This window comes from Anticarsia gemmatalis, chromosome 1 (assembly GCF_050436995.1).
Source record: "Anticarsia gemmatalis isolate Benzon Research Colony breed Stoneville strain chromosome 1, ilAntGemm2 primary, whole genome shotgun sequence".
NCBI lineage: Eukaryota > Metazoa > Arthropoda > Insecta > Lepidoptera > Erebidae > Anticarsia > Anticarsia gemmatalis.
This window is the reverse complement of record NC_134745.1, coordinates 7913714-7929954: the sequence shown is the minus strand read 5'-3', so window position 1 is coordinate 7929954 and position 16241 is coordinate 7913714. Positions and strand designations below refer to the sequence as shown.

Genomic DNA, 16241 nt, shown 5'->3' with positions numbered 1-16241 from the left:
AGCATCTGCTATGATATTGGATCGCGTTATTGGAACGTTCCAATGAAATGTAACGCAATAAATATTGAAAGCAGGTAGCATGGGGCTGTGGGCGGCTTCTGCCTAGATGTTTACAGTCGGTCCATTGAGCCGCGCGCCGTCCGTCCGCTCTCGGGACCGTCTCGCGCTCCTCTATCAGCCGCACTACGACAACATGTTTCTGGCGCCCCTTATTAATACAAGCGGGTGATATCAACACAAATACTGTCTTCAACAATCATCACAAGAGATAATTCAAATACAACCCCCGGAGTAAAATGCAAATTCGGAGAAAACAGAATGACTTAGCTCCAAGTCTTAACGTTAAGGAAATCGTTGGCAATACAGGCGTGGAGTAAAATTAAGTAAAGATACAGGCGTGTAGAGGGTGCGCGCGAGGGGTGCAGGCGCGCGGGGCGGCGGCGCCCCGAGTGCCCTCAGTGTCGCGGAGGCTGCGGCCGGTTGCGTCGCCCGCCCTGCGCTAAGCTGCCGCCCTGCCAAAACATTGCTTCATTCTATATTAATTAATCACTGGTTGATTTGTTTTGACACTAGCTCAACTAAATATATGTGGATACGTAAGCTCCTGAAGTTAACTTTATCGTAGGGCTGCTAAACTAACATTGTTATATAAAGAAAATTTATTTTAATCTAGTGATAACATAAGATGGGATTAAACTGTTTATCTTTCTTGTGTGTTTGTTGGACAAGCCTTTGCTTTCACCTCTGATGATATCATTATTATTCCTGCATTCTTACGTAAGTATAAATGTTTCGTGATCACTGCAATAATATATCTTGAAGGTTATTTATGTTTCACTTTATGGTATGTTGTTAAGCTCATTTTGAATTCATTGAAATTACAGTCCCCTATAATTCGTTTTGCAAGAAAATATTCTACCTACCATACCATAATATAATTTCGGTAATTTATTTTTGTATTTTCCTAATGAAGTGTTACAAAAAATTATATTACATTTTAAAAGGTTTACCAGGTGTAGAGTTTTCATGATTGAAAATGACAAGGCAATATAACCTTTGAGATTTTAAATGGAAATAAGCCACCTTAAGTTTATCCCAAGGGCTGCACTCGTTTTTGAAGAGGGTCGCCACTCAACTTGAGAGCTTTACAGTTTGTCCAATTATAGATGGTGAATTAAGAGCTATTTCAGTCGACTATCGGATATGAGAAGTTTTCTAGCGACTACATTTTTTTAGCTTCCAATACTTTACTACTTCTTTAACATGGTAACATCTTAATTGGAACTTTTTGTTTCAGCAGGTATCATAAATTTCGTTTTAAGACACGGACATAGTTTGTTGTGCCAAATTAAACTTATGAGTATTTATATAGTTATACGTATACAGAAAGATATAAAGAAACAAGAATACAAATAACCATGCAGTATCAAGCCCGTATGAGCATGCATAAAATGAGGCAGTTTTTGTTAATGGCGACGGCGCTAATCCTGTCATTAGCCGGCGCCTGTTACAGCGAGCTGGCGTTCTCTCCAAAGGCTGAGATTAAAGCAGTATCAAGTTCCCAAGCTCCGCTGACTTCACCACTTACAAAGCTTTACTCGAAACCATTAGAGACTACTGTAGCCTCGACGACTGCATCTCAAACTACAAAGAAAAGCTTTAAAACAACAAAAGCGTATACGTCGACGGAGAGCCCGGCCACCGCGCGCCATTCAACTACTAAAGTGTACACAAGCACAAAGGGGGTAGTGAAAAGTGCAAGAAGGCAAAAGTTAAACACTAGTTCTAGTGCCCTTGGGGCGGCGGCGCATTCACCAGCTCGACTACAAGAGCGGCTCGGGGCAATAGATTGCGATCTGCCCGTACTGCCGAGGGAGTCCCGGCTCTGGCGCGGCAACGAAACCCACGAACTTAATCTACCTGTCACTGTAAGTACCATAAATACACGTACCTTAATATCCTTATTATAACGAAGTGATAAAACATCTTGTGATTTCCATTTGCACTTTTGTTTAGCTTTTTTATGTTTACTATAAAAAGAGCATAAAAGGAGCTACGACGTAGCAACGAAAAACCAAAGTATGCTAAAGTCAACATTTTATGAAGGAAATTACCGCTTTTGTTCTGTCTGAGACGCTCGCGGTGTTTTGTGTATGTTTTGAAATCGTGAGTTACAAAACTGTTTGAATTCTTAAGAAAGGAAAAATAAAAGATTGTCTTGAAACGAATAGAGATGCGACACATACAAATAAATATAGACTTATTTCATAACATAACAGTGTCGTTTAAGAATACCTTCGTGAATTTTTCCCCTTAGAAAGTATTTTTGTAGTGAACATTGAACGTGTCCAGTAATGCGACAACAATGGACCGACATCGCTGACGCCAACTGTACCGCATCGTGTGGACACTTTATTAACGCAATAAAACCCTCTATTACATTTTTATGAAATAATATAAAGTATATTAAATAACAGCAGGTGGTCAGTTTAAGATTATTATCACAATTCTGAGATTGTTTCCTCATTTTTTAATCTTACCTAATTTATGGTTATGAGTATGAGGACATCTTTTACTTTAAAATCGCTCTCAATAAATACAGTTATTTTAATCAATTTTAAACTTATCAGAAAAAGACTAAACAGTATTTTATAAACTGTGCTTTAATCGAAATTAGTTACTTTATTTATATGGAAGAATTTTTTTAAATAGGCTTGGCTAACATAACAAATAGTCTACCTAGTTGCGGTTGCTAATCGTAGCTCGTAATTATGTGTTATATCTGAGAGAATTTTTATACTAACAAATCTATCAAGATTTATGACACCATGATTGGCCTTTTCTATGAGTCATTATAAGAAAAGTTTTCCATATTTCTAGCATTTCCATAAAGCATGATATTAAGGACAACTGATGCCCTTAACAACACTCCATTTTTAAATATTGTTCGTTGCTAACCACCTGTTATTTATTACCCTTTGAGACAGGTGGTGTTACGGATCGTTATTCTCATTGACACCATAATACAGGGTGTAAATGACAGCTAACCGAAAACTTTACTGGTAAGTTTGTGACACTGTATGCGCGAAATTTACTCCAACGATATTTCTCGGAAATGATTGGTTCCCGAGTTAGTCATTTTTGAGCGTTCAATGTATAGTGAACAACGCGATGTATCTCCGCGCATGCCTACGAGATTTCTGGCGGCGGCGGCGCGCTGAGCGATGACATGTCGCGACGCGTCGTAGGTACATACGCGTACCACCACGTCTATGCACTCACTAGTAGGTATGCAACGCTATCATTAGATAACAATCTTATGTATCGTTTATGGTATCGTAAGTAGGCCCGTATGTTACAATAGCTCATAGTAAAATTGTAAGTAGGTAGGTACCTATTTGGCTTACGTGAAATCAAACAATAATAGCAAAATGTAACCAATAATAAGAAAGTGCTAAAACAAATTGTTATCAATGTCTATCAACACGCAAATACCTGGTGTATGGCGAGAGTTTGAGTAACTTTGGATCCGGACGTACAGGTGCAGAGCACGCCGTGCAGGCCCGTGCACTTCCACGTGCTTCACCATACATAACACATCAACATTTCTTCCTATTTACGAACACAACTGCACTTCGAAAACAATAACAACAAAAATAATAACAATAAAAACACTAACAAATCAAAACCGGAACAATAACAAGTAATAATAAACAGCAGTTCACACACGACACGACGAATAGGACATAACGAACGACACCGGTGAAGAGCTTCCGTCTTCCGCGAGCGAATTGCTCGAACTATCAATCAAAGAGAGCCGCCGGCGCGGGCGCCTCTCCGCTCACTCGCGCCGCCCCTCGCCCGCGCCACCCGCTCCCTCCGCGCCGTCCGCGCGCGCGCCCCCGATTTGGTGACGAGCGACGAGTTAGGATCCCACTGATCCCAGCGAGAGATTAGATTAAATAAAATATTGATGTGGCATTACTATTTTTACTTGTCACAGTTGTTACTGGTTGCATTGTAGTTTTATTCAAATACCAAATAACATTACAAACATTATTGATGTAAGTTTAAAATACTTTGATATTTATAACATAAAATCAGCTTAAAGTAAATAAAATAAACACGACACGAACACGAAACACGAAACGTTTATTTAATTAAACCATAAAAAATTTAGGTACATAACAATGATAACAATCAATATCCATTAATATTCTTATCAGAGAAACTAACTTATCATAATTCATAATCCCCGGAGAATTACTTAGCATCCATTTTGTCGCATCCCATCTATGTAACATCCACGCGCGGTCGCGGCGTCACGCGTCACTACGGCCATCTACTTTTCGAGTCGCACCGCACTTGTATGAAGTATGAATGAGCGTGTAAATATCGAATAGAATTTTGCAAGAACAAATGGAACAAAGCGACAATACATGTTAAATTGTTTATTAGAGATTTTTATAGCGCTAAAGAATATCAATAGGATTTTTTGTCATTCTGTATTTATTTGTACGTGTAATAATAAGATATCACACATTTTAAATCTTATGAATGTACCTTTTATCGGAGAGCGGGATAATTATGTAATTTTCATTTTTAACATAGAACAAATACTAAGTAACGCTGCATACTAGTGAGTGTGAGGCTGACAGCTGTGTGCGTAATCGTGTCTGTGTGGCGCGTGTAGGTACGCGGCATGACGTCGACCGTCGCGGCCGGCCGCCGCCGCGCCGGCGCGGTGTCGTTGGCCGCGCGCGACGAACAGCTGATAGCGAATTTATACGTTGTTTTAATCCATTACTGTTTTTTGTGAAAAACAGTAATATGACAGATTTTTTTTCATATTCATGTTGCATTGTGTAGTATTAAGGAAATAATACCAGAAAAAATAAAAAAAAAACGCATAAAAAATCGGAAAAATCAAGAAAAAACCGATGAAAATTTTCAACGCCATAAGCACCAGAATCGTGTCTAAAGTCATTTTTTTTCGTTTTCGGTAGGCTGTCTGTTACACCCTGTATATTTCTTAAGCGTTTATTGTTATATAGTATAATTTTAATTATTTACGAGTATCTTACGTTTATATAACATGATACAGTAAGTTTCAATTACACGTCTCTATAACTAGGGTGAATAAGAGATTAACGGTCAGCATTTGACCCCTATCTAATCTTCATGCGAACCCAAGCATCAGTCAATGCCAATCCCGGCAGGCTATTGTCGCTTTCAAATGTACTGTTACAAAGTTATAAGTAGGTAATTTTATTTAAGAATCACATTATATTCTCGTAATGGGGCTATAAGGCTGGTACCAGAGCGTCTGCAATAAATAAGGCCCAAGACATGAATGTACTAAACTTAATCTCCATGGGCAATTTATACAATGTCTTTCCTTCCGCTCCCTTATTCCAGAGCATAATATTCTTGTTCGCACAACTTTGATCGTGACAGCAGCGAGCATACCGAGGTCAAATACATAAACCATAAATCGTCTTGCTGTACGAGAAATAAGGAAAAAAGCTTTTTTGCTTCACTGGTTGAACTCTATTCATTACTTGTGCTAAGGAAAACGTCTAATCCATTATTTATGTATTAATGCGATTGGAAAGCATGTGGACTCTGTGTCATTACCAAACATATCAATTAACTTCGTTGAATAAATAACAATTTCCGAAATATTTTTATATAAACCGTTTTAAACTTTTGAATCACTAAAATTCCACAATAATAAACACAATTCACTTGGTCATAAAGTACTTAAATGTGTAACATCGTAAATGTACAATTTTATTCTTGTAAATGTTGTTGTGTATAATATATTACATGTATGTCAACGTTATTGACCTTTGTCCTTTGCAACCATACCAACGCGAGTAATATTTTGTAACGGTACGCGTTCATGTATAAATTTAAATATCATTCGTATTGAGCTTTGAGTAAAAGCTTGTATAGACAACTACATGCCTTTGCTATTGCGTATTGAATGACTGCTTTGGTAAATAGAACCAGATGCCATTTCAATTAGCATTCACAGAGGTTGAGTTGATAATTAATTAATGTGTGTGTGACTTTGCGGTGCGGATGGTGGAGGAGTGCGCAGGGAGCGGTGGCGGCGGCGGCGGGGGCGCCACGTCGGGTGCGGCCGAGGAGGAGTGCCCCCCGGTCATCGTGTCGTGGGAGGGCTCTGCCGACATTCAGAGCGGAGACATCCTTATCGTTCGCATCGCGGACTCATTGCTACTCGACACCTTTGGCCAGGTCGATGCGAAGAACAGCACTCCAGATGCGAATGTATCCAATACTGATGGGGAGAGGTCAGTTGTATTTATAAATCTGTTAAACTGCGCGTGACCTATATTGTTCTCGACAGCTTTGAAAGCACTGACCCGTATCAGCTCGCCATATCGTTACACAGATTGATTTTCCAGGGTCCATCGCACGCTGCTGCAGCCAGCCGTGTACCAGGTGACGCGACAGGGCCACGAACACTGTGACGTATCAGATGGCATGCTGCTAGACATAACACCACTCGACGAGCACGGCGCCAAATTGTTCACATTGTACGAGAAAGATCTTACCGAGGGTGTCAATTTACTTATAGGTATCGACTTAACATCTTATCGCAATAATTCTAACAACGTTTTGTAGTAAAAGTATAATTTACTTCGTTCGCCTTAAATATTGCGTGAAAAGTAGGTGCTATTAAAAGTTGGGGCGATGAAACGGTTAAGATATGTGTATTATAGACCGGAAAGCGGAAGGAACTACGAAGGAAAAACGCAAACGACGGCGTCGGTTTTATTCTACGATCGCACAATAGATATGTGCGGAATTCTCACGGTATAATGTATAGCGTAGCGGAGACCGAGCCAGTGGAAACTCATTGACGCCTTCTATTTGATATCTTTTCGAGCTTTATCGTTAAAAAATGATGATATCGTTAGAAAATGAAACTGATTTTTTATGGAAAAATGTTTATTTACAGTCGTATCTGAAAACTGGAAGTCCCAATGTGTGCGTCTGAAAGTTACAGTAAAATCCGATAACTGCGGTGATTCTGAGGACTGTTCAGGCAAGGGCGTGTGTTACACAAACGTTTCTATGGTAAGCAACAAGCAATATGTTAGTGTGAGGTTACGAGGCTGACAGTATAATCGATGTGGTGTATTTGTAGGAAGGGTACGAGTGTCAGTGTTGCCCCGGCTACGTGGGCCCGCACTGCGAGGAGCGGGACGCGTGCAATCCATCACCGTGCCTGAATAACGGCATATGTGTCGACGCCACGCCACCTCTCAACGGCGCCAACTACCGTTGCCTCTGCCCTTATGGTACAAAAACATACAAACCTCTAAAATTGTACACGATATAGGTACTTGTACACGTTTATGCTTTTGTTCGCGTTTGTGCACGTTTACCGTATGGCGTACAAGCGCTGACACAGGTTTCATTATCATGATACAATATTTTATGGATACATTTACGCTTTATATCTCGTTAGGTACTTCAATAGGAAATATGCTGGAAATTAATAGAATGGAATAGAATTCAACATGCCGTGTTTAACGTTACCTCTACCTCTCCACTCTTTTGGTGCTCATCCCTCTAATTGGTGATTACTATAAGTTTATTTGAGCATTCCCGTATTGATCATCAATATCATCTCAAGATCGAGAGATATTGCAGAGTATAAACTACCACAGAATATTTCCATTTGTATGTGTTTCCTCACTATTTATCAGCTGCTAAAATGGTAACGATATAGTAATCACGGGTGCTAGACTTAAATGCAGTAACTACTCACGTACAGACAGGTCGTGCAGTGGCCATTAAGTCGACTTCCTCATGTTAGTTACATAGAATTATTATTATTTACAATGGACATATCATCAGGCTATGACCTCGAAAATAAATCAGTGAAAGGAAAGACTAGTAGTGCCCCAGGGCAGCGTATTGCATCTACCCACTCGTACAAATCAAAGGCGATTTTATTCGTGGTCTGAAAATAAAAATTGCTTTTGGTGAATTAAACGGGAACGTGACGCAATCTGGTGACCGCATGAGGCTGTCGCACTTTGTTACGTAACTATGCAACTGTTTCACACCTACTTTGTTTGGTCTTGTATATACAGTATTCTATATACAGTAGGTATGGTTTGTTTCTAAATAATTAGATTTAAATTACAGGTTGGTGCACCTATTGTTCTATGAATAAGACAAATGACCATGGTGATTAAACATCGCTTGTAGCCTTATAAGAATTCGATAGGGTTATATAAAGTTGTGTTTTACATGTAGTTTATTTGTGTAATTGGCTGTTCAGAAAAAGACAAAACCACACTTAAATAACAAAAAGTATACCACTGAGAACTTTATTTCTCAAAGTAATCATTTAATACTTGATGTCAAAACATACAGTAATTCGTAGGGTCCCTACATAACGTTCTTCAAAGATCAAAAATACCTTTTGAAGGAGCACGTTTTGAACGTTTTAGTATATTGTAGGTACTCATATTAGTTTACTATATTTATAAAAATTTCTGGTTAGTTGAAATGATAATATATTTATGCATGATTTATGATTTAGGTTTCACTGGTAGAAAATGCGAGAGAGATCCATGCTATTCATCTCCTTGTATGAATGGTGGCTCTTGTATGAGTATGGCAATGAACGGCTCCACAACTTTCCACTGCGCGTGCGCCGACGGGTGGACGGGCATGCACTGCGAGCTTTCTATAAACGGAGGTGCGTGCGCCTCTAATCCTTGCGTCAAGGGGATCTGCGTCGACCAGGGACAGGCTGAGAACCTCGAAGATGGACAGGATTATAGCTGTTACTGTCAACCGGGTGAGTTCAAATACACATCAATAAATTCAAAGATAACTTACTTATAAGTGAACGATGTATCTACACTGAGCTGGCATTCACCCCATATGGATTAAGTTTTTTCTGAGATTTAATGAATCATTAGTTCGTCTATTCTTCGTTTCCTTTTGGTGTATTGATTGGATATCGAATACTTCTAGAATCTAGACTAGATAGACAGGTCACTTAATAAATGACTTCAAAGCATGTCCATAGGGACTACCTATAAATACTTAGCATGTAGCGTGTTTGATCCCGACACGAAACAGTTATTTGCGTGACCCACTTTTTGTCCGTGATTTGTAGCTTTGTCTTCCACGATATAGGGGTGATACCCTCATGTTTGTTGTTGTTTATTTTAAAATTACTTTAAAACAAAAGCCACCCTTTCAACAGGCCACATACTAAATCAAACTTCTACTCTCATTTGAACTCCACAGCTATATTTTTGTTGTCAAGTGAGATTAAACGGTACGCAGGACCCATGATAGTCAATTCGTCATACTTTCTACGACCCACTCGGGAATAATACAAATTTCATTGGACTAAATCGCTGTTGTCGGCCTGTTGGCGTTGTTTAATATAGTAATTACATCGTAAGCCTTTTTCTCCTTTGTTTTAGCCCAGTTTAGTTAGCATTGTGTTACATAATTTTTATGTCAATAATGGAGTTTAGTTTAGAGGTTAAACAATGTTAAAGCTAGGTCAATTTAATAATGGTTGAAACTTGTATAGAGCGAATTTAGCGCTGGTGATTTATCTGAGTGGAAGTTGGAAAGCTGCCCACAACGCTATCCGCTGTGCGGTCTCGACCGCTGCTCATTCTAAACTCTGGAGGCGTACGCTCTCAGCACTTTTATTTTATCAAACTATATATTGTAAAAGTTATTAAATTTATTACTGGCTGAACTCAATTTTTGACTTTGTTGGAAATGTCTAACATAAACCACATTAAATTTTACAAAGGCTCGGTTTTGCAAAAAATATTTAATTTAATCCGAACGTGACCGATGTAATCAAAAGTCAGACGCCTGCTTTTGATTACATACTCTCGTTTGATTAAAAATGTTTTGTAGCGTTCCACAGAACATTATTCGAGTCGAAACTCACTAGCATGAACATTTCAATCTTACCAGCTATGGTAAAATGATAGAAAATTGCTCAATATAGTCGTAGTATTATTCCTAAGTTATTTTTTTATATTATCGTTCGCTACAGTGTAGTGTTCAGACGCCTTTTTCTATTTTTGCCCTTACAGACCTTTTTTTGCTTTGTTTGCATTCTTATGCCGTGTCAGCTCTCTGGTAGCGATCGATACTCTACATTTAGTGCGGAGCTGGAACAAAAAATATAACCCGAAAAGGTCGTGATATCTAAGGAAAATATTAAATTGAATAAACTTCAATGTGCTAGAAATACGCTGTCTACCGAACATGCGAATACCTGCTAATGACGTGTGCACACTACACTAATACTTCTATAGAACACGCACCTCGCAAATAATGTTCTAACATTTCCACTATTAATACTTTACTCGACCATTTGTAAGCATTATACCGTATACGACTATACGTAGATAAACATAATGTTTCCTCATTATATTTATACTACTCGCCTCTTAGTAGCAAATGAGTATTATTTGTCACATTAACTAAATATTAAGTCAATGATATTAATCTGCCTATAAATTATAATTCATTTGCTAGTGTAATTAATTCTAACGAGTCGTATCTATGTTTTAGAATCATTAAGTATTACATACATTGAACTACAAATCAAAGTAAAACAGACCAAAAGGAACCTTTGTAAATTATTCAAATACAGTGTTTAGTGAATTAATTTGACGACGAAAATAACATTTTGGAATACACAAGTAAGCTTTTTACGACTGGGATATAAATTGGCTAGAATAAATTAAAACTATTTTTCTTCTTAGAGAGCTATATTGTGGTGCCGCGTGGGGCATGCAAGTAAACATCCTTCGGGATAGATCGGGTTTTGTCCCCATCTAGTACATTTTACTATTTCTATTTTATAGGTATACTACTTGTTTACGTTGATTATAAAATGTAGGTAGGTTCTATTAGCGTGAACTTTGCTGTCGCGTTTTTGTACGTTGGTATTAAGTCGTTTAACATTTAGCGTAGAGTTAACGTGAAAAGTGTGTTAACTAGTTGAAGCATGCGATTTAATTTACAAACAAAGCATTGGGGCTTTGAAGTTTGTTCTGCTTAGACAGTACGGATTAATTCGGATTAATTTCGCATCGTAATTTTGAATTTGTGTAGTTTCCATATAACAATATGACTGGTTGTTATAATTACCTACGATCCTTTAATTTTTCGTTGATTACATTCAACACTGAATTAATAATGAAGTTAGAATTAGCAAGGTGTCATGGATAATCTCAGATCAAACTAAATATTAATCACATTGTTAACGTGCTTCGCCGTATCTACATACACCTAGTGTAGTAAACACGTAACTGCACGGGCAAGTACTTTCATAACATGCATTTCCATACATTTGAGCCAGCATGTGTCCTTGCACATGCGCAAGGGTTTCTTGCCTGTTACGTGCTGGACACGTTAGGTATCTGTAGATACGTGTGAACGAGGCTTTAGAGCGTCTGTATGCGTAGACAAGGATCCTTATGCTAATGCTATGTATATTTCCGCGGGCAGGTTACACGGGGGATCGTTGTGAATTAGAATACAACGAGTGTGAGTCTTCGCCGTGTGCGAACGGAGGCACCTGTACGGACCGCGTCGGCAGCTTTGAGTGCTCCTGTGGCCGCGGCTACACCGGCAACACGTGCCAGCTGAAGGTCAACACACCACTAACACACTGTTATCATACAAATTACGCACTTACCCGTAATACCGATTAGTATAATCGTTCCACGAAACATATATTCTTGGACATTTCGCACGTTAACGAAATAAACACGAACATAACTCAGCACTTATAATTGTTTATTTAATACCGATTAGATTATTATTTCATATCAGATGATTCATGATATCATTTTGAATATTTCAATATACTTTAACAAATAATTTAAATATGTATTAAATTATATTATTAGAAGATACGTATACATGATGAGAAATAAAACCAATTAATTAAGCATCTTCTTATTTAAATAGTCAATAATTTGAATAATGGTCATTATTATATTGATTCATGAATAATAATACGTTTTATAGCAGAAAAAGGAAATATTAAAGAATAATTTAATTTCATAGGTGGACCTTTGTTCCCCGAACCCGTGTCCGTCGCACAAGTACTGCGTGGACCGCGGCAATAACTACGAGTGTGAATGTCCACGCGGCTACGTCGGCGAGGAGTGTCACATGCCCATCAGATCTGTAATTATTATTTTAATATGATTCTTCTATACGTGCGTCTGTCACTTAACTTCTTAAAGTTTGCTTGATTTCCGTGAGTATATTTAATCGATTACTGGATGATTTGAAAACACAATTGGTAGGTGGCACTGCTGTCGGTATATCACCAAAGTAGCTACTGTTTCGGACAGAAAAAATAACTCCAAAATAGAGCATTACTAAATTAACTTAAAAATCTGCCTATTCTGCTGCCATATTCTCCACCTAGTATCAAACTTCGGACCTCGTGGTCAGCTGTAATTATTCAACCCATAATCTTAGCGGCAATGTCATTTGAGATTCAGTTTAACTATTATTTATGGCAGCCATAACTCATGCTTTAAAACGTTAACAACATGAATTAACACTTTGAAATCACATAGAGCAGGCATCTATTTTGCATAGAATTAACTTAGTTTACCTTAAGCAAGATTACAGTAGCGTATGTCTAACAAATATATCGTTTTATAAAAGTGACATTTTCTTATGTATGTTTTAGGCTTGTGACAACAATCCTTGCGCTCATGGGGGTACCTGTTGGAGTGGCATCGAGTCTTTCTCTTGTTCTTGCCGACCAGGTTACACTGGAAAATTATGTGAAGGTGAGCTATTCTCATATAAATCTACATACATTTGGGCTCTTTATTGTTTTTTAATTTAATCATGAATATTAAATAAATAAAAAACCTACAGATAGATACATACGAATACGCGGAAACGATATTGTAAGGTAAATAATTACTATTGAATTTTGTTGAAATTAGCCTTCCTATTGAAGGCACATTATATGAATAAATGGGTTTGTTTATCTTTTTATATTCATCCGCATCCTGATGATGATGTAACGCTACTACGCTACACTATAAAGTTTGGCCATCGAATGGGAAACCTAAGCGCCAAACACGAATGCGAAAAGATTTTATTATGCTTTGGGAACGGGTATTGTAAATCCTCCTAGTCTTTTCAGTCACGTGGAAAAAAATATTCAAATAAACAAATTTATTGCCGCGGCTTCATATTTCGCTGATCAATCTTAATTCGAGATTTATTCGATGTTATAATTTTCAGAGGACTTCATATTGGAGTCAGTGGTTGGTAGCGAGGGGGGCATGGACGTGGAGGCTCGTGGTAGGGGACGCAGTGAGAACACCGGCGGAGGTTCTGTTCGAGAAGTGCGAATGCCGCTCGGCCTCTACCACGATCGACTTCATAATGTTTACATCGCTGCTGGCACTCTCGGAGCCGCCATCGCTATTGTTGGAGTTGTGGTAAGTGGAAAATCGGAATTATGATAATTGATGCCTTCTGTAGCAAAGTCCTTGAGGTGACCGCATCGCTACTACTGTTAGAAGGTCGTGGCTTCGATTCCGCCATAGGAACAAAAATGCTATTTACTAATAGTCGTGTCGAATCTGGTTGTGCGTGTGTTCGTTGTTTGTATGTTTGTAAAAGTCTTCACAAGAGCATTTCCTAGAGTGGGAATAATCTTTATATATAAGAAAAAAGGTTGGTGTGGTTACCTTTTTTATTATGGTAGTTTTAACGCAAAAAGAAGAAAAAAGATTTAAAACCACGATGAAACAGATCAACCGACCTTTACTTTTAAATCTGAAAATAAATTCGTATTCCGCTATAGGAATACTAATAGGTTGATGTTGATACGTTCCGCATTATATCAACCAAATATGTAACAGTAAAACTGCTTTATCATCTTGAACTTAGAACCTACCGGAAACGGAAGGGTCTCATTATAAATAACATACTTAATTATTAAGACAAAAATATTATGCGTAATCTTAATGATGATCACTATTGAACGTCCTGTATATTAAATCATAGAGTTCAAAGATTAAGAAAACACATAATATTTTACAAGCATGAGGAAGCGACGCCTGTTGTTTTAGGAAATGAGATTCAATTATGATATGGGTCGATGTGACATGGGCCAATAACTGTAATTGTTGAGCTACATGGGTGATAAAATTATTTTGTTCATCAACAGTAGTTTTCAACTGTGCAATATGAAAAAGATTTTAAAGATTTTAACCAAATGTTCATAGAAAGATGTTTAAGAGACTTGTAATTAAAAACTCTTTTTTCTTCTATTCCAGGTGACAGCATGTCATTGTCGTGTGAACAAAACATACTCTCGGCTTCTATCTCGCCTGTCCCGCGTCACGGAGCCAGGTCCTCCTCACCACTGGCTGCAGGACAAGCGTGCCCCCATCCCCTCCGCACCCTTCCCTCCACCCTCTGCTGCCCTCGACACCACCGACATGTACTACACCCTCGATTTCAGCGACAGTCAGAGCTCCCCTCTCATTCAATAGCAATCATTCCAGAACTGCTCCGAGGGGGAACGGTTCAAAATACAGATATAAAGTGGGGAGTTATTAGCTGAAGATACTTTGAAGTGATACGAGTTAAAATTATTGGCGTCGTAATCGTTTGTATGGCGATAACGTTGCTATAGTCGACTGTCAACAAATGATTACATCGCTCTTCAAGCAACTTTGTATGATTTTGAAGTTTATTCAGCTCGACGTTTTGTCTTACTTTTTGTTGGCTTCCATCAGCCAAGATGATCCCGCGTCGTGTTTTAAAATCTGTTCAGATGAGGCTTATTATTTCTAATAATCTTAAATGATATCCCATTAAATGTGCCATTTATAGAAAGTAAAAAAGTATCATATTTTGGAATGTGAAAGTGTTAGTAGATAATTACTTATAAATTTCAATAAACAAAGTTTTATGCTGTAGCATAATAATCGCGTGGGAGCTGGGAAACTATCAATAACGTTAAGCCATTAAATAGTGGCCTCGTGAGTCAAAAATACGTACGTATTATTTATGATTATAGCTGTAGTAAATTATCTAGTGTCCCGCTGTTAGAACAAAATTACTATTTGAAATTATTTTATTCGTTTTCGTAGTCATCCGTAATAGATATACCTACTTGTATTATTTATCAAATTTAGATCATTCAATTAATTTAGATATTTTAGAAATATTTGTATTAAAATAATATTTTGATAAATGTATAGCTTACATGCATCCATGATTTTATCGTATACGGTATTGTGTGTATGTGAATTTTATTCGTATTATTAACAATTAATATTAATAAATTAGTATTTTATGAGCAGGCTTATGTAAATATTGATTTGATGAGATTTTTGTAATTTGATGATAGTCGTATTATTTTGTCAAACGATACATTTGATTACGTCGTCGTTACGTGTGGTATTACATAGTTAGCGTATAATCATTGTAATATGTAGATTTAGTTTAGTTAAGTATTATTTATTTGATAAGCTTATTGACCATTTGGTTTCGTATTCACACTAAGTGCCTGTTGAAACGTCGGGAGATGCTTGTCTTTGATTTTATTTTCTATAGACCCTTGAACGTCACCTGATTGATGACGTCACAGTTAAAACACTCGAATGATTTGGACGTCTGTTATGGGTACCTACGTTAATATTTGACTGATCTTCAGATTAGATGTTTCTATAATATTTTATCTAGCTTGCTTTTCATGTCTGTGACTAATATTTCATGACAGCGTTTCTTAACTTCAGAATTTGAGCGTCAAAGGGCGAAGGACGCTGTACAATTGTATTGAATAGGTACATAAACTGTAGCTGAATGAGAAGGAAAGTTAGAAACGCTAATTTAGACGCTATAATTGTCTGTTCCAGTACATTAAACAGATAATTAGGTGCAAGTATCTAGTCTTACTTCAACTCTTTGTCTTGACGCTTTCGTGAACTTTGAAGCTTCTAAATGTACAGAGTATGAAATTAACAATTGTTATCGTAAAAATAATAACATTCATTAAAAGTGACTATGGGAGTTGCAATGGTTGTTTTAATAGTTAACCCAATCTCATCGTCGCGTCGTAGTGCGTAGTAACGCGTTGATGTCTTTTATTTATAAATAGATAAATAGTTTCATATTATTATATTATTGTTTAAACGCTT

The 16241-nt window shown here is 37.6% G+C and overlaps 1 protein-coding gene across 2 annotated transcripts; it reads left to right on the top strand.

Moving 5' to 3' along the window:
- Positions 1 to 443: 443 nt before the first annotated feature.
- LOC142974178 (uncharacterized) lies at positions 444 to 16135 on the top strand. 2 transcript variants are annotated; one of them, XM_076116342.1, is made up of 12 exons: positions 444 to 777; positions 1301 to 1928; positions 6097 to 6320; positions 6435 to 6607; positions 6992 to 7110; positions 7181 to 7334; positions 8591 to 8851; positions 11554 to 11696; positions 12118 to 12240; positions 12758 to 12860; positions 13327 to 13526; positions 14370 to 16135. In XM_076116342.1, exons 2-12 carry the CDS (start codon positions 1419 to 1421, stop codon positions 14586 to 14588), a joined length of 2229 nt encoding a protein of 742 aa, XP_075972457.1. In that variant the 5' UTR covers positions 444 to 777; positions 1301 to 1418; the 3' UTR covers positions 14589 to 16135. The 2 variants fall into 2 exon arrangements, with proteins under 2 accessions (XP_075972457.1, XP_075972463.1); XM_076116348.1 differs by having other exon boundaries at positions 1298 to 1928.
- Positions 16136 to 16241: the final 106 nt, after the last annotated feature.